Source organism: Drosophila miranda, chromosome 3, assembly GCF_003369915.1.
Source record: "Drosophila miranda strain MSH22 chromosome 3, D.miranda_PacBio2.1, whole genome shotgun sequence".
Lineage (NCBI taxonomy): Eukaryota > Metazoa > Arthropoda > Insecta > Diptera > Drosophilidae > Drosophila > Drosophila miranda.
The window spans coordinates 10,096,156-10,121,198 of NC_046676.1; the positions used below are offsets into that span (position 1 = coordinate 10,096,156).

The 25,043-nt window shown below is 46.0% G+C and overlaps 7 protein-coding genes across 7 annotated transcripts; 3 read left to right on the top strand and 4 right to left on the bottom strand.

Annotated features, from left to right (window-relative positions):
* Positions 1-602: 602 nt before the first annotated feature.
* On the bottom strand, positions 603-7,963 carry LOC108159689. Its single transcript, XM_017293196.2, has 7 exons — positions 6,933-7,963; positions 6,561-6,865; positions 5,974-6,498; positions 5,819-5,909; positions 4,363-5,171; positions 3,934-4,301; positions 603-1,874 (listed from the first exon to the last, which is right to left on the bottom strand). The coding sequence occupies exons 1-7, from the start codon at positions 7,819-7,821 to the stop codon at positions 1,052-1,054; spliced, it is 3,810 nt and encodes a 1,269-aa protein (XP_017148685.1). The 5' UTR covers positions 7,822-7,963; the 3' UTR covers positions 603-1,051.
* LOC108159690 lies at positions 2,087-3,934 on the top strand. Its single transcript, XM_017293197.2, has one exon. It carries the CDS (start codon positions 2,087-2,089, stop codon positions 3,890-3,892), a length of 1,806 nt encoding a protein of 601 aa, XP_017148686.1. The 3' UTR covers positions 3,893-3,934.
* A 536-nt stretch (positions 7,964-8,499) lies between the features above and the next one.
* Positions 8,500-9,939, bottom strand: LOC108160918 (lipase 3). Its single transcript, XM_017295197.2, has 2 exons — positions 9,731-9,939; positions 8,500-9,661 (listed from the first exon to the last, which is right to left on the bottom strand). The coding sequence occupies exons 1-2, from the start codon at positions 9,821-9,823 to the stop codon at positions 8,558-8,560; spliced, it is 1,197 nt and encodes a 398-aa protein (XP_017150686.1). The 5' UTR covers positions 9,824-9,939; the 3' UTR covers positions 8,500-8,557.
* A 592-nt stretch (positions 9,940-10,531) lies between these two features.
* On the top strand, positions 10,532-11,400 carry LOC108160650 (probable splicing factor, arginine/serine-rich 7). The gene is made up of 2 exons (XM_017294784.2): positions 10,532-11,208; positions 11,273-11,400. The coding sequence occupies exons 1-2, from the start codon at positions 10,651-10,653 to the stop codon at positions 11,351-11,353; spliced, it is 639 nt and encodes a 212-aa protein (XP_017150273.1). The 5' UTR covers positions 10,532-10,650; the 3' UTR covers positions 11,354-11,400.
* LOC108160651 (39S ribosomal protein L41, mitochondrial) lies at positions 11,354-11,970 on the bottom strand. Its single transcript, XM_017294785.2, has one exon. It carries the CDS (start codon positions 11,893-11,895, stop codon positions 11,395-11,397), a length of 501 nt encoding a protein of 166 aa, XP_017150274.1. The 5' UTR covers positions 11,896-11,970; the 3' UTR covers positions 11,354-11,394.
* Positions 11,971-12,303: 333 nt separating this feature from the next.
* Positions 12,304-22,940, top strand: LOC117185745. Its single transcript, XM_033391400.1, has 5 exons — positions 12,304-13,258; positions 20,440-20,658; positions 20,742-21,086; positions 21,150-21,542; positions 21,603-22,940. Exons 1-5 carry the CDS (start codon positions 12,521-12,523, stop codon positions 22,572-22,574), a joined length of 2,667 nt encoding a protein of 888 aa, XP_033247291.1. The 5' UTR covers positions 12,304-12,520; the 3' UTR covers positions 22,575-22,940.
* A 96-nt stretch (positions 22,941-23,036) lies between these two features.
* Positions 23,037-24,722, bottom strand: LOC117188079 (angiopoietin-related protein 7-like). The gene is made up of 2 exons (XM_033391401.1): positions 23,988-24,722; positions 23,037-23,879 (listed from the first exon to the last, which is right to left on the bottom strand). The coding sequence occupies exons 1-2, from the start codon at positions 24,622-24,624 to the stop codon at positions 23,650-23,652; spliced, it is 867 nt and encodes a 288-aa protein (XP_033247292.1). The 5' UTR covers positions 24,625-24,722; the 3' UTR covers positions 23,037-23,649.
* Positions 24,723-25,043: the final 321 nt, after the last annotated feature.

Here is a 25,043-nt window from a genome sequence, read left to right on the forward strand (position 1 = left end):
GAACTCATATTTTGCAATTGGCAAAACCGACCATGAAACCTGTGTGTTAGAAAGAGACAGAGCGAGAAAGAATGAAATTGTTTTCTTGATTCTGGCTATAATAATTATACGATCTGATTGAGATTTTACACTCTAGAACATAAAGTCGTCCTCTACGATTCTGCGTTTTTGGTTTTATCGCATCTTTAAAAATGTGGATGCCACAGATTTTCGTCTTTTGTGGGGCCGGAAGTGGGCGGGGCGAAGTTTTGAAATATTTTTGTAGCAGTGACATATCACAGAAGTCTGGATCCAAAACAACGTTGCTCTAGCTCTTATAGTCTTTGAGCACTAGGCGCTGAAGGGGACGGACAGACGGACAGATGGACGGACGGACAGACAGACAGGGCTCAATCGACTCGGCTATTGATGCTGATCAAGAATATATATACTTTATGGGGTCGGAAACGATTCCTTCTGGACGTTACACACATCCACTTTTACCACAAATCTAATATACCCCAATACTCATTTTGAGTATCGGGTATAAAAACCGGCAGCTCATTAACGGGATTATTTTAACAACTTAATTCGTAAATTGTCCAACACAATGGAAAGGCACATTCTAAGGATAGCGTGATATACTTTTATTGAAAGTTCGATTTCTTTGTTTCTTTAACAAATGATTATTTTTCTTATATCAAGACTGTAGGCCAAGTTCAAGCTATTTCAATTATTCAGGATAGATCGAATTGTAGAGGAGTGGTTACGTTTTCTTCAAGCAACTGAGATTATTTCCAGTATGTAAGTATATTTTTACTGCAAAAAGATGCAAAATTAGATGCTAACAAACTTAAAGCCCTACCCTAAAATGTCTCAACTGGGTGTCTATGTACTTTATTCTTCGCGATATTATACGAGAGGATACTAAAGGGATTCATTTTTGAATATCTTAACTGTTTTTATGATAAAAAAAAAGTCTAAATACGATTTTTAAAAGCAAATCGTGTGTCTAGTAATTCTGCCAATGAATTGTGTAGTCGCGTGATTTTAGCTTGCCGGGTGGCCTATATCATTGGGGATGATGATGGTGCTGGGCGTGGTAGTGCTGCTGCTCGGCGGCGGCCACTGCATCGAACATGGGCGTGTGCACTTCGCCCAAGAACTGGGGCGTGGGTGGAGCATTGGGCTCGGACAGCTCCCCAATAAGCGGCATGTCAATGTCGGTGGATATGCCGCCTTGGCCATAGTTACCGAGTCCATACGACTGCTGCTGCTGGTGCTGCTGCACCACGGACACTTGAGCGTAGTCGGTGGGTGCCGGTACCTGATGCTGGGGGTCAATAAGGACCGGGGCCGCCTCCATTTCACCGAACTGAATGGGAGCCGGCAAACTCTGCTGCACGGGTAGGACTGGCACTGGTTCGGGGTCCACAGATGCGGACAAGTAGTTCTGTTGAAGCTCTGTCTGAGGCTCCGGCTCTGGCTGTTGGACCTCCATTAGTTCCTGCTGCTGCAGGTGTTGCGCTCTTGGGGCCTGCAGCATTTCGCCGTGATCATCAGTGGCATCGCCCGCAGTCTCACTTATGTCGGCACCCTCGCCAGACGTGTCCCCATCGCGTCGAACCAAACCCAACATGTCCAGCATGTTGCGCTTCACGGCGTTCTCATTTGCCGCCTCGAGACTGGGGTAGCAGGTGCTCAGGCCACAGTTGGCCAAATGCTGCGCCATCTTGTTGCCATTGCTGGTGGCGAAGCCGCAGATGCAATGCATCTCCTGGGGCAGATTGACCTCCATGGCGTCCACGAAGTTTCCATTGCAGTTCACGCCGTGCCGGAACTGGGCCCGCTCGCAACATGTCTGATAATTGCACTTCACGCAGTGCAGCCACCCGCTGTAACGAAAGAAGGGGAGCCATTTAATTTCACTCTACATAACGTTACAAATAGACTCCTTTCAGCCCCTAGGAGCAAGTCCTACAATTCACCCGTTATTACTCTGATTTCTATCAGTAATAAAGCCTGATTAGATTCAATTAAAACAATTATTTACGGCCTTATAAGGACGTCGCAGGCGCGCCCAAAAGCCACAACGTAGTCAACCAAAATGTGCAACGGGCTGTTATTATTGCTGCTCTTCAGCTGGTCACAGCCAGCGTTGGTCCACGGCAGTCACAACATGACCTTAGTGAGGTCTGTTCTAAGCGTCATCGCTACCCGGGAACACTGGAGTAATTCGCCAATCTTCGTGGGACACAGAACAAAACGGGATGATATCAACAGTCTGATAACCTGGCTCCATCGAAGCATGGCAGTCAGTAGTCACACGGTGGATTTGTCTACGCCAGCTCGAAAGCAGAGACCCCTTGGTCAATATAATATGAACGCGGACAATGCCATTAGCTTGCTCTTTTGCCACAGCCGCCTGGATCTCATTTGGAATGCTCTGAATAAAAGTCTGCATAGGATGCGTCGCGGTCGCTTAATTGTCGTCTTGCGCTCAAAACGAAGTGGCTCGTACAAGGCGATACACGCCATATTCCAGAAGCTCTGGCACCAGCAGTTTCTGAACGTTCTGGTGCTGCATAAGGATCGAATCTATTCCTATACTCCCTATCCGGCAGTGCGCTTCTTTCAGATGAATCTCACTTCGATTCCGCTCTTTCCAGCAACTACAAACAACTTCCAGGGCTATGTTGTGTCCACTCCAGTGGAGAATGATATTCCGCGAGTGTTTGTGGTGCATGATCCCCACACAGGACGGAGACATATACGAGGCTACGCCTATCGCACCTTTGTGGAGTACTTGCACCGCCACAATGCCACTCTGCAGATTACGAATCCTCACGAGAATCTTGGCCCCACGAGCAGTGTCAATATGGGCCGAATTGCGCAGCTTATAATGGAAGGACACTTGGAGATTTCAGCGCATCCGTACATCAGATCCCCCAGTGATTTTGGGGACAGAAGCTATCCGTTGATGGTCACACAAAACTGTTTGATTGTTCCGGTACGGAACGAGATTCCCCGCCACATGTATCTACTGCTGCCCCTCAACCAATCAAGCTGGCTTCTGCTGCTTTGTGGAGTGTTCTACATTAGTGGCGTGGTTTTCTGGGTTCGTCCCAACATGGGCAGGAGGACCTGGCAACATCGTGTTGGGTTGAGCTTTCTGGACGCCGTCAGCCGTGTACTGTATATCTCCTCGCCTGCAAGGATAGACAGTCCTTCTCTGCGATACTTCATAGTTTTCCTGCAGCTGACCATCTTGGGATTTGTATTGTCCAACTGGTACAACCTTCAGTTGGATAGCTTCCTCACCGCATTGGTGGTGGGCGAGCAAGTGAACTCATGGGAGCAGCTTATTGAACAGCAGCAGAAGGTTTTAGTCAAGGAGTATGAGGTCGAAACAGTTCTGCGTCATGTACATCCGCGTCTCGTCAGTAGAGTGGCCCGCCTGATAGTGGGCGTTAATGCCAGTGAACAGGTCTCGGCTCTGCTCAGCTTCAATCGCAGCTACGCATATCCATTCACCACGGAGCGCTGGGATTTTATCGCCATGCAGCAGCAGTACGCCTTCAAGCCGATCTTTCGATTCTCCTCGGCTTGTCTGGGCTCGCCCATTATAGGCTACCCGATGCGCAGCGACTGCCACCTGGAGTCATCTCTCAGCATGTTCATTATGAGGATTCAGGGCACGGGCCTTCTGCAGCACTGGCTTGTCTCCGACTTCAACGATGCTATGCGGGCTGGCTATGTGCGTCTGCTGGACAATGTCCTCGGATTCCAAGCCCTAGATGTGGACACATTGCGACTTGGTTGGTGTGTCCTGGGCTTCGGCTGGCTACTCTCTGTCTTGGCTTTCACTTGCGAACGCTTACGATTTTACCGACCCCGTACAGCCATACTTTGAAAATAAATAAAATACATGCAATGAATGTGGTTAATACTGACGTGTAATGTGTCTCCTCGCTGGCGTAATCGGTGTTGCACTCGGCACAGGTCTTGCCCTCGAGAAACGCAAAGAATATCGGTCGCTTGTAGGTGGAGAAGGGAGCCGGCTCCTTGTGATGGGTGCGCACCTTTGGTGGAGGAATCAGCAGCGAAGTGTTGAGCAAGAGACGGACCGGCCTGTTGGTCTTGGTCATGCTGATATGATGCTGAACCGTATGCTGCTTCAGATCACCCTTCTCCAGGAAGCTGAGCGAGCACTTCTGACAGCGCAACGATGGATCCCGCTTGTTGACGTGATCATTCAAGTGCATGAAGTAATGCTCGATGCGCAACTGGTTGACAGACCCGCGAATGGAAAAGTAAAATATCTGCAAGGAATGAGAGCTATGAAATATTTTACTTTACAGGCTATTTACGAATGGAACATACGTCCAAGCAGTAAGGGCACTGCAGGAAGTTCTGGTTCTTGTGGTCATCGTAGAAATGCCTGACAAGATCGCGATGGGACGACGAGCGGTAGCCACAGGAGTGGCACCAATAGGGCAGCTCCAGGGTGCTGTGGACCCTCTGTAGATGGGCCGTTAGCAAATGCAGAGAGTTGTGCCGCTGCTGGCAAATGAGGCAATAGTAGGAGGGCGAACCCTCCGTCTTGGTCTCGGTGGGATGCATGATCTGGTTGTGCTTGGCCAGCACTGACTCCGTGGGATGTTTCTCCAGGCAGAACAGGCACTGGAACTGATGCTGCTTGCCATCGGACGAGATGTGCGATACCAAATGCGTTTGCAGCTTCTCATTGGAGTCAAAGGATTCGCTCTGGCAAATCGGGCAGTCCACTGTCTTGGTAAGCTCATGGGGATTGGCCCTGGGCGAGTTGTATGGGAATTGTTCAAAGTATTCGTCCATCCCATCGCTTATGCCGTAGTACAGCTCCTCCAGTCCCTTGAGGTCGTCCTCCTCTTTCTTGACCACCACGGGAAGTTTCTCTTCTTTCTCCTTTGGCTTCTTTGCCGCCGATTTTGTCACCGTTGGTGAAGGTGCGACTGGCTTTGAAGGCGTGTGTTTGACTGAGCCCTTGCCTGGTGGTCTTCCCGGTCCCTTCGTAGCTGGTGGCGGCGGTGGCGGTGTGTTCACCGCGCGCCTCTTGGTGCCAGCTGGCAATATGTCCTTCTCAACATCTTTTTCTTTCTTTTCCTTCTTGGGCGTCTTGGTGGAGCTGGTATAATCAGCATCGTTAATCGCTGCGCACAGATAAAGGGTAAGGGTAAATTATCAATGTGGATCAAACTCGCCAAACAAAAAACAACTTCCGATCAACTTTCAATATCAAATAAAGTTAGCACATGGCTGGAGCCACATTATAAAATTAACTGTATGCGTTTTATCACTCCAAATTATAAATAAATCAAATAAAAACATAGCTTTAGCAAGGCTTTCCATTTCTTAAGTTTTTGGGCAATTTTATTTAGTGGTTTTCGTTTAGTTCTCTGTTATTTAAAATAAGTTAACATGAAAGATGCCAGAAAGTAAGCTTATGTGCTGGGTTTTTTGCGAGTATCTAAACCAACACTTGGTGTTGTCTTAAGAACTTTTCCTGAGCTCAACACTAAGCGACAATGATTGAATTAATAAAAAAGAGGAAAACACTTTACTTTGGATCAGTGGTCGGAGCGCCAATACAATAACATTTTTCCGCTTGGTCAAGTTGTTTAAACAACAGGGAATACGAAGCCTAAGACAACGGAAAAACGACCACTGCTTGTCAGGCGGCGACCACTGCTTTGGAGTGACAAACGCTTTAGCCTAGAATTATTATTTAGAATTAGAATTATTCTATTAACGGCCTTGTATTAAATTCAAGTCGATTGAACACTACGAAACTACTAACGTTTCTTGAGGCGCTTGGGTGCCGCATTGGCCGGTGTCTCCTTGTAGTTGGCCGGCAGTACGCTCCAGTCTTTGAAAGGGTTGGTTGCCACCTGAACAGAACAAGAGAAGGATTAGAAAAGTGTTAGTGCCATAAAATGGATCCACTTTGCTTACCTGATACAGGCGTTGAGTGATTGTCTCGGTGGTGGTAACTCTTGTCTGCTCGGCTATGTGTATTATAATGTTATTGAAGGCCTGCAGGGCATACGTTCCAAAAGATTCACGCCAGACAAGCTCGTCCAGGAATTGCTGAATCATCTGACGCGAGAGCAGCGACAATGTGTTCTGGAACATGCGAGGAACGATTCTACGCAAGTACTCCATCACCGCCGAGTTGTTGTGCTTGGCCGTGTTGTCTGTGGCCGATGCCTGGACAATATTCTTGAATCCCAAACTGAACAGGGTGATCTTGTCTACCGTCAGGTCGATGCAAATAGTACTGTCCTTGTGGACCCAACGCGAAAGCGGCTCCAGTATGCCCTGGAAGCGTTTCTTGTAATTACGATCTCCATCGATAATCGGCTCTACTGCACGCAATCGGATTGATTTGTCTGCATAATCATAGACACCTAGCACTTCGACCTTAACCTGACGCTGAGCTCCATCTTGCGAGGTGGTTCCCAGCGATATGACGCCCACCTGGGAAGAAGAACATCAAACAGTGAATGGACATACATCAAGGGAATAATTTTGTAGATTACCTCCACAAACTTTCCGGGACCTCCTAACTTTTTGCACTTCTGATGCACGCCCAAAGTGCAAATGGCTCTCAGCCAGGTGTAGATGCCCTTGATGTACACACTGTCCACCTTGACCCACTGGACTACATTCTGAATGCTGGTCTGGCAGGCCCAATGGTAGATAAGCTTTAGAAGAAATGTGGGCGGATGCGAAGCTCCCTCGAATATTGAATTATTGAAGACGGAAACGAAGCGAAAAGGACAGCAATCACTAATCCACACATAGCCTCCGGTATAGGGGAATTTCGATACATCCGAGTATATTCCTAGGGATTCAAGGAGAAGTGAAAGTGAGAAGAGTTTTCGGTGTGATGCACAACTGATCCTACTTACCCAATTTCAGTTCACTATTTCGATGATTAATGCAATTCTGCTGGGATCTGAGAAGACCCTCCTGGAGCAGCCACTCGCAAAACTTGTTCGGAGTCAGCATGAGAACCAGTTTAACCTTGGAATCCAGCTTGCTGCGTGTTGCAGCCATGTCTTTGATCTTAAGGAACGGTTTGGCCAGCACCACCAGAGACGGATATGTTTTTCCCTGCATTTTGGAGTCCTTGCCATCCTTAACGTCTTTAGAATCCTTACTTTCGTCAGTGCTGCCCACAACTAGACCTCCCACCGAGTTGACCTCAGCTGGGCGATAGTTTTTAGGAGGAGATTCGCCATCTTTGTTGGAGTCTTTTGGAGATTTGCTACTCGAGCCACTTTTGCTGCCCTTGGGTTGGGGCGAAGCTTTGCCTGGGGATGCGGCAGCGGCGGCGGCGGCTGCTTTTTTCCCAAGCTTTGGAGACGTTCCAGCAGCCACTGCCTTTTTACCTGCGGACAGGGCCAATCTCTTGGCCAACGGAACATCATCATCGCCGTCGTCGGATGACTCCAAGTAAGCAATATTTGAAGACTGTTTTGGTCGGCCACGTCCTCTTCCCGTGGAGCCAGCGACCGGAGTTGAAGGCTGCGGTGGTTCCACCGGCTTCGGTGGTTTCTTAGGCAAGGTGGCCTCTTTCAGCTCCTGCAGCACTTTTCCCTTGAACGAATAAGCTTGAAACACTTGGCCATTGAACAGTTCCTTTCCTTCATTGGCGCTCACGGCGCTCTTAAGTGCATTTTTCACAGCATAATGCTCGTTTGTGATTTTGTCGTAGTACGCCAACTGCGCCTCCGACAGCTCCTCCACCCAGACCTCCATATCGAGCGAAATATCACTTTTCGTTACACGCGACATCTTGGGGATTAACTTAACCCAACCACTGGCCAAGATATGGCGTTTTTTAGATCAATTTTAAGCGAAAATAAATTATTTTCCGTATTGGATTAGGCTTTTTGTCGTGGGTGTACCTGTGGCCAGTGTGACCGCGGGTAGTAGATGGCATATACAGTCCCACCCTCAGAAATATACCGTCTCATTTTCAAAATATACCGTCTCATTTTCAAAATATACCGTAAATATACTGACGAATTCAAGTTATATTTTACATATTCCTCGATTTTAATATTCCATCAAATATTACTAGCTAGATAGAATATTTAGCCATGCCCACATAATTTTATCCGATTAGTGAATCTATTTTCTAATTGTCTGGTTTATATTCAACACTTGCTTTTATTGGATTTTGTCTAAAAAAAGGTTTTAACGAAATAGGTCAAAACAAAAAAACGCAAAGGATTGGAGCAGTCGAAAGTCACTTATCGATACTAAGCAGTGTTTATTTTGCACATATCTCAAAAAAATACCGCATTTTCAAAAGAACGAAACAAATATAACGATAATTTGAAACAAATAAAACGCTGTTTGGCTTGTGTTATGTCACGGTGAAATACCGACAATTTAAATTGTATTTATGACCCCTTATCAAATATCACCGCATCAGTAATTAAACCCATTGATTAAACAGTTGAAAAGTGTTTTGTTGTTTTGAATTCTAATTATCACGATCTTAAGTTTTATTTTCAACACATGCTTAAGCATTCTTTATGTCATTGATCACTCGGTCATAAAGTATTTCCTTGACATTCAGGCCCCACAGGAAGTCCAAATGATTCCATTTAGTCTCGGGTAGGCGATACGCACTCTTCAGGGAATTCGGATCCATTACGTAGCGAAGACGATCCACATCGATTAAACTGGCAAAGTAGTCGTTGTCGCTGTAGTAAAGGTATGTGGGAACGTTGATGCCCTCCACATCGTAATCTGGTGGAGCCTTGGAGCCGTACTCCTTCTTGTTCCGGGTCGAGCCGTAGTCGAATCGACGGAAATATCCCGAATTGTACTCCTGCAGATAGTGGAAGATCTGGTTCACAGAACAGCCTGCCGGGGTGGTGGCCATTATTTCTGGGATCATTGACTCGTTCAAATATGGCGAGTTCCAGCCGCCCATGAGGAGCAGGCTGTTTGTGCAGATAACCTGGGATATAGCCTGATCACTGCACAATACAGCGCCCAGCAAATTCATGAGCTGAGTGTTTGGCAGAAACTCCATACTGCCGAATAGCTCAACAAAGGCATTTGGTTGTCCCAACAGAGGACCTCCTACGGTGGCCAGGGGACTCTCCATGTGCTCCATCCAGGCGACGGGCGCCAGCAGATGAGCCGAGCGTATGCGACTCTTAAATCGCGGAATCATCGAGTTGAGCACGAAGAAAGCGGTGGTGCCCTGGGAGTGACCCACGTACGAGATTTGATCTACACCCGTGGCGTATAGGACGTAGTCTATCATGGCGGGCAGATCATAGATTCCAATGTCATGCCACTCGAAGTTCCAGAAGGGCTGCAGCAGCGGTGTGTGGGTTGCATGTTTCTTCGAATAGGTGTTGCCACGAGCATTGCCCATCCAGACATCATAGCCAGCCTCAGAAAGCAGGTAAGCCAGGCCACTGTGTGGACCGCCCAATACCCAGTCAGAGGACGAGCAGAGCAGACCGTGCATGAGGAAGGCAACAGGACGAGCGCCATCGTAGCCGGTATTCTTGGAGTATGGAATGCGGTGCATGGTGAGAATATATCCATCCGACGTCTGAACAGTATGCTCCTGAATCTCATAGCCTTGTGCTCTCACTAGAGTCAACTGAATAATACAGGAAATCATATTTAAAATTAAAATAAATATTAAAACAATATAGAGATTCGTTTTTACCGTTGTCACAGAGCTCACCCGCCCGCCATCGGCGGGCAAGGCTGTGGCCAAGCCTAGACATAGAAGACACAGAAATACTTGGGGAACCAGCATTTTTGATCACAGGTGCAGGTACTTTACCAAATGGTGTGACCACTCATACCTTTTATATACCCCCAAGGAACATCTGATAAGAACTGGAAGATTTGGGCGGGCAAATTTATGGCAGGCTATTTTCGCACAGAAACTACGTTCAATTCAACAAGACTGATAGGTCGTTTGGGAAACACATGAGCGATTTGCCAGAAGCGATAATACAGGTGGCTTCAAGTCTCACGACAAGTGGTGCAGTTATCACTCTGTGAATCTTGATAGCTGCGCTACTGGCGGTTACATGTAATTAGATTGTATTATCTGAATTTTCAACGACCTTCTGAAAGTTCAAATAGTTAAGCATGCGATCCCACATCTAGTTAAAAAATCCATTACTAAAAGAACTACTTGCAATACTAGAATCCCAGGCGGAAGCTATCATAGCGGGCGCTTCTTTATATAATTTTGTAGTTTTTGGCGCCCATATTTAAATTTGGATTCAGTATTATTATAATTTAGAGGGCAGTCGATAGACACAATATATAATATCGATATTATATATAATATAATATCGATGTGTAACAACCCCATAGAAAGGGGTAGGGACGACGAGCAAAAATAGCCTAGGCAAGTTGCAGACTTCGTACAAACCTCACCTCGCGTGTGAGGATAATATACCTTGAAGACAAAATTGACTGGTTATCTCTTCAAGGTATATTAAGCAAATGGGGTGCATTTTACATTGCATGAGTTGCATTTTCCTGTTGTTCATACCTTTTTGTAGTGAACTGTACATGTACATGAGCCGAGCGACAATACAATCAAAAATAAATAAATAAAAAAAGACAATGCGTGAACGGGAAAGACATGATAGAGACCGCGACCGGGAAAGAAAGCGAGATCGGGACCGCGACAAAGAACGCGACCGAAGGTACCACTCCAAGTCCCCCACCAGGAGCAGCCGGCAAAGCTCCAAACCCAAGAAGAAGAAGTCGAAGAAATCTAAAAAGTACTACAGGCGTAGTCGTAGCAGCAGCCGCAGCTCGTCGCGCACCTCATCGCCACGCAGTCCAAGTAGCTCCCGGAGCCGGCACAGCAAGAGTCGCAGTCGGGACTATAACAAATCTCGCTCTGCCTCCCAAAGGACAACCAGAGCACCGAGTTCGGAGAGCAATTCACGTTCAACGCCTCTCGCTAGCAACGTCAAGGGCATCGATTTGCTGGATACCAAAGTGCAGAAGGCCTTGGAAAAGATAGACGAGGATACCTTCAAGCCGACAGCTTTCTTCAGCACCAAAGATCGTGAGGCTCCAGAGAAGATTATCATAGATCTGAAAAACGAAACGGTGACCGTACCGAAGCCATCGAACCCGGTCCAAACCGAAGATGTAATATTTCATCCCAACGTAAGTTGCATTTCTCGGTTCTATCGTCCTCTTCTCACAAATATCTGTCGTTTTCGTTTTTCAGTTCCTTGGAAATCCTGACCTTAAGACGGAGAAATGGATTCGCAAACTTTACGTATATCGACAAAAATACATCCAGGAATAGTAGAATTTACAATTTGTATTTAAGAAACAATAAACGTATGTCTAGAATATGTCGCTGCCAGTTCTTCGCGCACGGAGAAATGCCTCCGATGAAGTAAGTTGCTCTTCGGCCGATGGTTCTTTGGGACTGCCGTCTGCCTGGAGGCTGCCCGCCTTGAAATCCTCAACAATCTTTTTCGAATAGACTGCGTTGAACAAGTCCAGACTGGTGAATTCTGATTGCACTACTTCCGGTGCTTTGTACGACACATAGGGCTTCAGCTTGCAGTCCGTTAGATCGGGCACAATAATATCGGGGATTTTCTCAGGGATCTCCACAAATTTTCCATCAACCAAGATGCCTGTGTCGCGGACGCCCCGCTTGTCAATGGGCACCGGGGGATTGGCCATGGTCTTTTGGGCCTCCTTAACCACGCGAGTGCCGCGCTTGCTGTGTACGTTAAATTTGCGAAAGTTCCGCTTGCCATCCAAGACAGCAGACGTGCTGATGGCTCTCTGCGGGCACTTGAGTGCCAATGGCACCAGTTTAATACAGTTCTGCATTGCTTTTTTTGTATTTTTTGAAATTCCTGCTGGTTAAATAACCAAATTCGGAAACAGCAATCAGCTGTGAATTGTGCGCGCTGCCAACTTATTTTTATACTCCAGCGCTGCCAATCTACTTTTCTCTGCAGTTACTCTCATACTTTACCTTTACCTTTTTTAGGCAAAATCCAATTAAAGCAAGTATTTAAAATAAATCAGTCAAGTAAAAAATTGATTCATCAATCATATAAAACTATGTGGGCAGGGCTGAGGGTTCTATTTAGCTAGTAATATTCGACGGAATATCAAAAACGAGTAATATGTATATCGTTAGTATATTTACGGTATATTTTTAAGGTGCTATGGTCTATTTTGGTATATTTCTGAGGGTCGGGCGGTATATTTGACCGATATATCCGCGGTCACACCGGGCACAACAGACGAGCGCGACTGTCAAACATTTGAAAAACGCCGGCGCGTGTGATACCAATAGGCTGACAGTTTGTCGTGTGTTCAATGCTAGAATAAATCGCATTTCTTATGAGAAAGCCCGCCGCTGAAGTTCGCTTCCACCGTGACGTATGTGCGCCAAACAATTTCTAACAAAGTAAACAACTCTCTGTGTAATCAAGAAACAACCACCATGCTGCCGCTGCAGGAGCAAGTGCAGCCGCAACCGCCGCCACAACCCCAGACCTTTAATTGGCAACTGGAGGATTACGCCTACTTTCGAAAATGCGGAGAACTTACCACTTCGCCGGATGTGCAGAGCTTTGGCTTCAATTGCGCCTTCTGCCCTGCAATTTGCCTGCAGTTCTCGGTGTTTATGGATCACATTCGCGGCCAGCATATTCAGGACGTGAGACGACGGTACGAGGACTCCGAGGATACAATCGAACAAACAACCCAAACAGATTTAATGATAATGGAAATGGACTGCCATGACATATTCCAACTGGAAGACCAGGACCAGACCGCAACCGACAAATGCACGAAGAAATCAAATTTGAATGGAATGGAGATGGGAACTGAGACGGAATCCACGATTGTGGCAGACACGCAACGCTTGGGGCTGATAGACATGGACATTCAGCTGATGAATATCGTCGCAGCGACCCCCACAATGCAGCTATCCCATGCAGTAGGAGAACCCGAAATAGATTTGGTTTATGTTATGGAAAATCCATTGCCACCCTCACCGCCGCCATCCGCGGACATTTCGGGTGACGAGCAGACCTGCCTGCAGGCACTGGGTCCGTTTGAAGTGCTTCATGAAATAGTGGGCACGGTCACGTCTACGCCGACGCCCTCACCTTTGGCTGGGCCTGGTGTTGGGGTCGCCGCTCCACTTCAACCGCCGCGATACGAGACACGACGCGTGGTAAGTTAATCGCCGATTCCTTCTGTACATTCGCTCTTTTTCCCGCTCTTTCCCGCTCGCTGCCCTCTCTTGTTACAGTAAACGCTCTGCCGCGAGCGTACCAATATTGCTTGCTCTTCCAATTACCAAAGTAGTTCGCGCTCGGGGTGATTCACTGTCGTTTCCCCTTTTCCTTCTTTTTATTAGATTTTGTAATGCAAAAATGGTTTTCCGCCGCTGTCTAGAGGTGGAGGAAGAGCTGAAGGCTGAAAGGCAGTTCCGGAGGAAGCTTAACCTGGTCACTTGACCTTCAAAATAACGGCGCAATGGCACACAACAAAATATTGAGAAAAAGTGTGTCGCTTCGTTGCCCTGTCCGTCCGCGCTCTCCCGCTCCCTCGTGTTTCTCCTTTGTTTTTTGTCTTCCCCTTTGAGTCCCGTTGTTATCCACGGCCCTATGTTTTGGAAGCACAGAGAGACAGAGAGAAAGAGAGAGACGTTTTGTCAGTTCGTCAGAGACATTGCTATTTTTGTTGTTCCGTTTGTATACACTTGCATAGGGTATTATCATTTTGATCAGATGTTTGCAATGTAAAGAAAATGGAGGGCATATTCTTGATCAGCATGGAAATTTGAACGGTGTTATTTTGTGGTGCTTTTTTTAATCCCAACTACTGTTTCTTTACACATACTTACCCGTCTAAGTGCATCTAGTGAGTACTACTGTATGCAGATTTAAAAGGGGTATCAAAAGCTTCGGCCAACAACTTTTCATTTTGTTTTTCTTCTCCCCTCAACGCGACGTAATTTTTCAGTTTCTTTTCATCTTCGGGTTTCCAATTCTGTTTCGTTTGTTTTGTTTTTGTGGACATGGAAATTTCGAAGACACAACAATAACTTTTTTTGTGCATATGTCTCGTACGTAGGATCTGTGCAATTTCTGTGCCACCGTAAAAAATAAATATACTCAAAATGTGGGACACAAAAATTTCAGCATTTTGGAAAAGCTTATAGTATATTTTCGGGTTTGTTGTGGCACGTTCTTTGTTGTGGATTTTTAAAAATAAAAACCTATTAAACGAGAATTAACGAAATTCGTGGACATTGTCAGCCTATACATAGACACCGAATTGGTTCGGTAGTATAATGTGTTTCGAATTATGCATATACTCGTACTCATATTCGGAGTATAACTCTTACCCGTAAATGGTCATACAATAGAGTTTATATAATTTTCTAGACCTACTTCTCGGGCAACCCTCCCTGAGTTAATTGCTTTCTCTGTTCTGACAAACACTTTAGGCCATGATGTAGATGCTTGTCAATGACGAAGGTGGTAATCGGCCTTTAAACTATCAGACCATAGATTGGTAAGGTTTTTCGTTCCCCATCAATTTGACGTAGAGAAATTTCAAGAGTTTTTCGCTCTTCCAGATAAATATAGACCACAGACACAGGCCAGCGGCCACTGCATTGACGCAATGTAAATGTCAATGAATAATAATTAATTCAGCACATGGTGGTTCTGATTTTAATTTTGTGGGAAAATGGCACGGATAAATGATGGAATGGAATACATAGAGTACTTGTACAAACAAAAAAGAGAGGAATTATTATCGCAAAGCCGATATCCGGGCTAGACCATAGAGGGGGTTGGGGGGGCGGGCGGGCACAGAATAACAGAACTCTCTGTGAAATGTGAATGTGAATGCTGATAAAAATCATTTTCTATTTGCCCCTAGACCCCCGGCTACACGACACTTTCAATACAAATTATGGGTAATTTTTGGTCTTTTTTCCTTTCGTTTTTTTTTTTTACGAGTATTTTGCTATTATCAACATTGGGCAAGTTTGTCGGGCGACGCGGGCATTATCTAGACCGCAAAGAGGTAAACAAATAGGGGAAAATTATCTAAGCTTCGATTTGGTATGCGTTTTCGAGACTCTACGCACATTGGGGCAAGAAATATTGGTAAATGGAAACATAATTGTTCTGAAACTGCAAATTCCTTGCACAGTGCTTGCTTTTTCGCCTGTTTCCAATCAGTTTTTGCCATGAAATCAGTTGGTTTCTTGTCTAATTTTGATATATTTCTTTGTCTGCCATCACTAAGTGAATAAACGATGGCGATGGCGATGGCGATGACAATGACGCGCGTCTCTCCAGCCACTTTGAGTAATTTAACATTCGCCCGAGCTAACGATCGATCGATCGATCGATTCGACTCGACCGATCGTTGCCCCAGACAACCCAATCAGTCCTCCTCTCTGACTCCCAGTGCCTCTTTATCACCAACCACACCACGCCTTCGCGTCGGGGGTAATAAAATAATTGTAGATTTCTGTCGATGTTTTTAGCTATGGGAAATGGCTTAGAGATAAGACGGCTAAAAGACGGCGAAAGCGCTGCACAAAACCCCAACTAAGGAGGTTTTAATGTTCATTTAAACACTTGTAAATTGGAATTTTTAGAGCACCTGCCATAAAGGCGATCGCTGCCCATAAATCATTGTCCAAACAGAGTGACATATAGAGATCGTCATACCATAGGTGACGTTAGTATTGGCAGAATTGGTAGTGTTTTATGGATAATTATTGTTCCACAATCATGATAAATATTTATCAACTATATATGTATGTACTCGTAGGTACATTTTCTTGGTTCTTGGAACCCATTATATGTTGAAAAATCTCAGAAATTATTACCAGAGATTAGTTATTTGCTTTTTATTATCAGCAAACAGTATCTCGAAGACTTAGCCACATCTAAATCATCAATAATCCGTTGAAATCAAAGTATAATTCACCGAAAACTATCCCATATATCACTGGCTATAATCTAATCTTAAGTCGGGGATATCACTGTGCGGGTTTATTATGTGCCCCAGCGATAATTCCTTTCCCATATTTCAACATCTTCGGACAGGGGCGTTTTATGACAACGTTAACCATTCTTGAGCCCAAAAATGTGGTGGCTGGGGGGGCATTTTGACAGGCGATGCCTCAGTTTTTATCAGTCACAGCCGCGCTTATTAAATAATTAACAAGTTTAACTAAACATTCAACATTTGGGCAGGTGGAAGGTCTGTCTAGGGAGGGAGGGCTTAGAGTGCGGTTTCCACCCGCAACCTGGCCGCTGATCGATCAGCTGACGGGGTTTTATAATCAGTCTAATTAAATTAAGGCTGCCTTGTGACTGACTCCGCCGGCCTGACGGTCTGACGAAAGTTATTTGTTTAAAGTTTTGGCCACGACTCCGCGCTTAAGAGCTCTCCGACCTTTTCAAACCGAACGCATTTCGCTTTGTCAGAAATTGATTGCACCGTAATGCCCCGCGTAGTACGAGTATTATCTTTGATTTTTCGACTTTCGTTTGTATTTGCTTCCCGGTTCTAGCATTCTCTATAAGGTTTCCCGCCGCAAGGTTTATTTTCGTCGGTTGCATGGGCTTCCTCCATCAGAGGGCGTGGGCCAGGCCATAAAAGAAATGAATGAAACCCTCCCGCAGGTTGCGTGGAACCACACACCAAGTATTGCTCATAATTTATTAGCGCACGTTTCGTTTATTACATTCCATTCCAGTCGAGTCAAATCGGGTCTCGTGTTCTTCCGGATTTTGCATGTCGGTGTTTTGCCTGTTGTCATATGGCTTTGGGGATATTTTATATAGCCTACAAATGGGAGCTTGGCCTCTAAGCTCGACCATAAGCCCAGTTCATAAATAGAGCATTCCCCAATTCGTATCAATGTTTGAGTTTATGAGGTGAATGCCGATCAATAAGAGCCCTCCCTTGGGCCTGTCAAACGATTCACTGGGAGCAATAAATCGAACATAAAACGGGGGAAAAACCGAACCGAACAGAACACCTAAAACTTGCAATCATCAAGCAGGGCCGAATACACAAGTTGACACCATTTTCCAGCGATTCGGCATGGCTTTCCATGCCCAAGGCCTTATAATGGTATTACCCGTAAGTGCAGCATTAACGGGCTTTGCCATGAATCTTTTTATTTGCACTCGGCCCATACCCAGCTCAGTCCCCGGCCACATCCAAAGCTCCACACACATTTGGCCAGTGGCTTAACTGGAGCGCGTTCTAATTAAAAACTAAGAGATTGGGAGGGGGGGCGGAACGGGGCAAATGGCTACGATGTCGAAATACAAAATGGTAATGGAAACGTATCGGAATAAGTGTATTTCTATTAATTAGTTTGAGGCGAAAACGAAAACAGCATCGCAACATCGCATCATCAAAGGAACTTTTGATTGGCCCTGCCCGCATATTTCTTGGTGACAAATGCAATAAACAATCGTTTTTAATTGACGAGAAAACATCAGAGTGGACCCCTCCTCCCCCCAACCCCATTACCATTACCCTCTGCAGCCATTGGCATGGATGACGCAGCTGCTCGCACTCGCACTCGAACCCGGAATTGAAATCGGAATCGGAATCGTCAGCCATGGAGCCGCAGTGCAAGTGTGGATTCTGCTTATCGCAGAACTTATTCCTTATATTTAGTCTTGGGAAAGTTTGACCACATACATTCCTTCCTTTCGTCGAAATGAAAATATTCAGATATCCTTAATGCTTATCCTGCCCCTACACAATCTATTCCGCCTTCGAAACTTCACTTAAAATGCATTGCTGCACTGCCTTCCTCCCACCCTCTCAGCCCCTGACAATCCCTTGACGAGTTTCGACCCCTTTCCATTTAAAAAATATATAAATAAACCATAAGGGAGAAACAAAACACACAGTTAACTCAATCAAATTGGTCTGCGATCGGGTTTCAATGCAGTATACCCCGGAGAAGTCCAGTCCCTGTCCCATCTATTGGCGCCCGTTGACGTTGCCGTTGCCGTTGCCGTTGCCGTCATCGTAGCTCCTTTTGTTTCTGTTGTTGCTTATTGAATTTTTATGCAATTTTGTTAAACAGTTAACTGGATCAATTATTTGAATTGCGTGTTCAGTAAACAGACACAGAGAAAAGGCAGGCAGACTGGACACGCCTTAGAAATGTGTCTGTAGTGTGTCGAGTGTCGGTGTCTGAGCGGTCCGAAGAAGCGGCAAAGCCCGTCTAGCCTCGCCTTTGTTTGCCTCTCTCGCCCAACACAAAAGAATAAAATAAAATAAAATAAAAGCTAAAAAGACGAGCACTAAGAAACAGCTGCTCAACCATTTGCACTATTCAAATTTCCGATATGGTCGGTCTCTACAGCGATGTACAGCGACGGATATGTGCTGTAGGGATATGCAACTATTTCCTGTTGCTAGGTAGACAACGACGTCAAGGATAGACCCAGGCCATAGAGGGTCAGCCGGCGGGTCGAGCTTGGGAATACGACTGAGAGAGAGAGAGTGAGAGAGAGAGGGAGGCGGGGTAACTTTAATGGGCTTTCAGTTCCCTTCGCTCACCTTTTTGGGGTGGCGTCGAGAGTTGGGTGTGACCCGAACATGTTTTTCCTGGGTCCAACAGAGAGGGGGTCGAAACTTTAATTTCCACGTTTTTAAATTGCATTCTCGATTGGGGCCAAGGCTTTTTTTCTTTCTTTTTTTGTAGTTGTGTGCAATTTTTAGTTATTCAATTAACTTGGAAAGGGTTCCGTTCGTTTTTTTTATGGAAAAGGTTAGGCCAAGGCCCCTTTCCGACAGGTGAATGAGAGTGGTTAAGTTCCGCTGAAATGCCATCCAATTAATCAGAATCCACTCTGGCCAGTAACCCCATTTGGATATTGATTACTGGGCTACCACTCACTGGGCTTGTGGACACAGCAGTAGCTTTGATAAACGTCAGCAGGGAATGATTTTAATGGAGTTTCCCCGTACCCTTTAATTGGCCATCGTACGACACTAGAAATTGGTCATTAGCTCGGACTCAAATGGTGGTTAATGCCAATACGATTATAGCAACATTAGTATTGATTTCCGTAGTACCATTTTAGTTTAGAACTCTTTCTACTTCTGTCAGCCACAAAGGACACTCTGGAAATAGTGCATAATTATTAGAACAGTTTAGCCCGAAGCTAATGTACCAGCTTTTGGGCTAATCGTTACCAATACCACAAATCCCAATTAAGTCTCCCCAAAGAACGTTTTATTATACTTTATCTACCACCCCCAATAATGATATCGACTTTTTATGGGCGGGTATGGAACAAAAAAGAGGTGCTAAAACATGGACGATTGTTGGGGCCCGGCCACTCGCCTTCAGCTCTAATTCAAGACAACTTCAATTACAACTACTGGAAGCAAGGGTAGAGCTGGGAATACCCTCTCGCAGTGGGGACAACCAGTAGGAATTATTCGTCGAATGGTGCAAAATTCCCATAAGCGAAAGGAAACATTCGTTGGCGTTGCTAACCTCTAGCCAAAGCTGAGGGTGTGCCATTACAATATATTATGTCTCACGCGATGCCGATCACAGCGGGTGGGAACCGGTTAGAACTGCTTATCACGTACATACATATAACGTATCTAATGTTTGCGCCCCAGTCGACCGGTAGGACAAAATAATTTGGAGTTTCTGTATCGATTTCTGTTCTCAATGGTACCTACGCACTGTATATGGGGTAGGTCGGAACTCGTTTGGGTTTCGAGAGATCAGGGGAATAGCATCTCGGATTGAAGTTACATATATCCACCCAGCGCCTTGAATTATTCATGCATACTCGTATGTTTCATTCATGGGGACAATACAATAGAATGCGAAGAATGAGAACGGTTAGGCGCTCGCTGGCGAGGGATTCGTTTTGTATATTTTTCGAAACGCAAAGCAACAACCAACAGGGGAGCAAAAAGATATATAGTACACATCGAAATGTGTACATATAGGAGAGGTATGTGAGTGTATATGGGTATGTATATGCCATATGCAATGCCGATAAGAACAATGACGACGGCAACGACAACGTAGACGACACAAAGGCCAATAGCCGCTGATATTGGAGGACTGGGAACTGTGAGCTGTGGCGAGGAGAGCGGACTTTCCCTTTTTGTTTGAGTTCGTGTTCATGTGATTGTTTTTGTGATTGTGTGTGTGCTTGTTTGTTCCATCGATAAACCCAACCCCTCCCAATCCTCTGAGGCTGGCCAAGATCATGTGGCCAGGTCATTGCTTATCTTAAAGATACAAAACACAAACAGAAGCAATACAAAAATTTATTTATTTATGCGAAATATTTATTCTTGTTGGATCTCCAGGCAATGCAGCGCAAACTTCGTCAGGCGGAAAACCAGAATGCAAAAGATTCCAACCGGCAAGAGCCAGAGGCGGAGGCAGAGGCAGTGACGGGAGCGGCAGATGCAGAACAGTTCTCCCCCGAAAACGTGTCGGAGCTAACACCGCCAGCGACGCCTCCAACCCCAGGGCCGCCCACGTCCCCCACGAGTAGCATTGGCAGCAACGTGGACTTCCAGGCGGTGTGTAAATATACATATATGCCAGTGATGGCCCCTCCCCCATATGATCGTTCTCTAAGAGATCCACCCTTCCCTTCCTGCAGCGCACTCGTCGCGAACTGGAACGAAATCGAGAATTCGTTGGCTCTCTGCTGGCGGCCTATGAACGCATGGAAAAGTTGTGGAATCCCCGGCATCCCGACTACAAGTACAATGCCAAGCGGAGTGTTTACGGAGAACTGGCTGCCCCACTGGAGGGCATCTGCCAGATGCAGCTGACGGGCGTCGAAATATTTGCCGTACTCAAGGAGCTGCGTGGTCGCTATCGCCGGGAGCTGAGCAAGCTAAATGCCCTCGGCGGGAAGTACAAATCCCGCCTGTGGTACTTTGACAAGATGCACTTCCTCAGAGGCGTCATCGAGAACAAGCGAGCCGAAAGGGAAGCCAAGGTAGGTAGCCAGATACGGGACTCTCGTATCGACCATCGCACTCATCTGGAGGAGTACTTACAGATCAGCAATGATAGCACCGAAAGCGAAAAGTCATGCGAAACCGATGGCGAGTCCTGCAGCAAGTCTGCCCTGTATCGTGAGGTGCTCAGCTTCATACTGGATGCGTTCAAGCGGCTGGAGTGCTTGTGGAATCCCCAGCACTACGAGTATGCCAGCTGCTGCAAGAAGGAGCTGTACCGGGAGATCTCCGCCCAATTGCAAGAGGAGCTCAACTACGAGCTGAGCGGCGAGGAGTGCCACAAGGAGATACTGAAGCTGAGGACGCGCTATCGCAAGGAGCTGCGCATGGTGATCAAACACAAGGGATTGTATCTGCCCAAGCTCTGGTGCTACGACGAGATGGAGTTTCTGCATCCGATACTCCAGGAGCAGATCTTCAACAAGATCAGCAAGGTAGGTCTGCTGATTTTCTACCCTTCTAGAACCTACAAAATCCATCCTTTGGCTTTGCAGAAGGTCGGTGTGGTGGAGACCAACCAGAAGACGAAGTTCATCGATGCCAGCTCCATTGAATTCGGAAGGGCAGAGGATCAGCTGCAGTTTGTGGAGATCTATCGCAATTATGCGGCGTTGTGGGATGTGGATCATCCCGACTTTAGATCGAATGCCTACCGCAGTCAGGCGCTGGCCCAGATGTTGGACGAACTGAACACATCCTTTCATACGGCATATGCCGCGGACCAACTGGAGAAGACTCTGTTCGAGCTGCGCAAGGAGTTTTCAGCGCAGAAACGGAAAATACTCACCAACCCAGGGGACTCGTGCAGCATTCCCCTGCTGCACGCAAGACTGGCAGACTTTTTGGAACAGAACCTGGGGCCCTTCCGATGTGACGTCTGCTCGGAGCTCATCAAGACCAGCGACCAGTATAAGGTGCATCGGTCCGGGCACGACGGCACCCCGCCCTTCATATGCACGCTCTGCGGCAAGGGCTTCCAGATGCCGTGCAATCTGACGGTGCACATTCGGCGGCATCGGCGCGACTTTCCCTATGCGTGCGAGAAGTGCGACAAACGCTTTGCCACCTCCACAGAGGTGGCCATCCACCTGCGGACGCACACTGGAGAGCGGCCCTACATTTGTGACCTGTGTGGGAAATCTTTCAAGACGTGGTCCTTCTTCGATATACATCGGCGCAGGCACCTTAACCAGTCGACATTCAGCTGCCCCATCTGTGCAAAGGGGTTCTACGAGAAGAATCGCTTCACCGACCACATGAACTCCCACTGGGCCATACGCAAGCACCTGTGCACGGTGTGTGGCAAGACCTTTACCACCTACGGCAATCTCAAGAAGCACACCGAATTGCATTTGGCCGTGAAGAAGTACAAGTGCTGCTCGTGCGGCAAACGATTCGCCCAGTTTGCCAGTCTGCGCTGGCACAAAAAGCGGGCACACGGCTCTGGGCAATCGGAGGAGAAGTAGACCTCGCATCCACTCCTGTGCCCCATGTTATTTACAAGGCAATCGTAGAGAGTTAGCTACGAGTTGTACAACTTATATTGCCATCATCCACTTGAAGATATTGCTAGCTGGAAGTGTACTTATCTAGCACTAAGTAATGTATTTATTTACTATTTAAGTATGTCTGTTATATGGCCTGGCCCCTAGAGTTCGCTGCTTGAGTTCAGTATGCTTAATCGCGATAATCGAGCGATTAGGTTTCCATTAACCGAATGGTTGTAACTTGCTGTTGTGCTGTCGAAATGTCATTGAAAGTGAAACCAAATATACATACATATGCACATATGGAATGAATCGAATGCACATAGTATGTGCATTGTAAATGTACATAAGTGTTCTCTTCAGTTATTTTGAAGTGGAAACAACCAGTTGGAGGGGGTGTATTCTGTAAGAAACTGGAATAAACTCAATTTAAATAAAAATTGTTCTTCTCAGACCACAAATCCTCCGTCGCATCGATATTCATTTATATTTTATGCCTCGACTTTGGCTAATTTGTCAAGCCTTTATTTACTCCAATTGAGTTTCTCCACTCCCACAGCGGTCCCTCGGCAATAAAAGTGCAAGTGACAAATGGTGGGGGCAGACCAGACCAGGCCCATAGAAGCACTTAAAGACCAGAGTCAGAGCTCAATTAGATTTCATTAAATTGTTGCAACAGCGAACGAAATGCGAGCACAAATGAAAATGAAAATGAGAATTAATTGCACTAATCACTTGTGCGCGAATAAACAAATGTCTAGAGCAGCGAACTGCAGTGAACTGTAACGAAGTAATTATTGTACCCGGGAGAGGAGAGGGCGAAAAATCGAAAGCTAATCAACTGTCGAATGGTGGCGGGCGGCGGGTGTCGGAAGAGTAAATAACAAAGACGAATGGGGTTCGGCGTTTGGCGCTCGGCTTCGTATTGAGATTTATCTGGTTTCACAGTGCTCTTAAAGCCTGTAGAGTAGAGATAATGGCCGAGCAATTTCAATTCGTAGCCTTCCTCCTCGCTGCCAATAACAAAGTCATCGTAGTGAGCATAGCTTGACTCTCAATTGAATCTCCTGAAGCTTATGTAGAGCTCATGAGGCTGGGAGCTGGTCAGGCGGTGCAGTTTTTCGAGGCCAATAAAGAACTCCCCGTTGAGCTTGCCAAACCCTTTCCTGTACTGATCCCAGTTGCGATAGAAGTTCACAGAGCCATCCAGTCGACGCTGAATAGCCATCCATCCAGGACCGGCGGTCGTGAGACCCTCACAGGACACCAGAAAGGGCAGGAACCCTGGCAGATGGATCAAATGAATCCCAGACGACATGCCGTAGGGCATACAAGTGGTGGTGGCTGCCTCCCAGTCTGCCAACAGGTCGTCCTTCTTCTCCCTGAACTTACCTTCAAAATATACGACTTTGGCTCTCAGATGATCGATCAATGCCGCACTGGAGGTGTTCTGTTTTCTTAAATCAGTCAACACGTGCTGTTTCCTCTTCAATCTGGTCTCGTAGACCTTGACCTTTTGCTCGAGTTCCTTGATTTGATCCGCCTTTTCCTTCAGTTTGGCTGTATATGTAGCATTTTGAGCATTACAAATCTCTGTGAGATTCTCAAATCTCTTCAGTAGATCGTCGTCAGTGTGTTCCTTGGTTTGAAGCTTGTTTATTTCATTTTCTCTGTCCTTGATGGTGGCTGCACTCTCTGCTATTTTACCCATATAAACGTCCAATAGATCATCCAGATCTCCTTTGCTAATGCGAATGGTTTTGTGCTGATCAATGTGGACTTCTGCCAACTTCTCGTGCAAGGCTGTGACATTGGCAATGGGCATGCTACTTGACGGTACTACTTCAGTTTTGTTCTTCAAGTCTATAATGGCAGCCTTGGTTGGCTTAAGCTTGGGGGTGTCTTGAAAGGACCAAGGTACAGCCAAAAGAATCAGCAGTAAAACGAAACAGTTTTCCATTGTGAGTCGTATTCTCCGAACCGTGCACATTGCAATCAAAATTAAACTGAGATCGCAGACGAAATGCATTTTGAATGAATTAACTGTTCAAATCCGGAAGCTAATGCAAAGCTGTTTGCTGATAAGAATTATTGCACTTCCAAGCCGCACTTGAACTTGAAAGTGTACTTGTACAGCTGCGTTTGATTCGTTTGTTAACCATAGCTGGGCTTGAATTTAAATTTTATTTTAGATACAAATATTTAAATTATTTTAATACATTATTTAAATACATTTTTTTTCAAAACATTGGTGCTTTTTTCATTTACTTTCATACTTCACGCTCTACTGAAAGCAGGTTGGCAGTCCAGCAGCATTTCATTCGAGGTGCAGTTTTTCAGCAGTTGGCAGTTTTCCCGTTTATCGATAGCAACAGTGGAACATATGAAATACCCTTCCGGAATATTTAAACCTATTTCAAAAATATTTTGCAGCTCATCTTCTTTCTA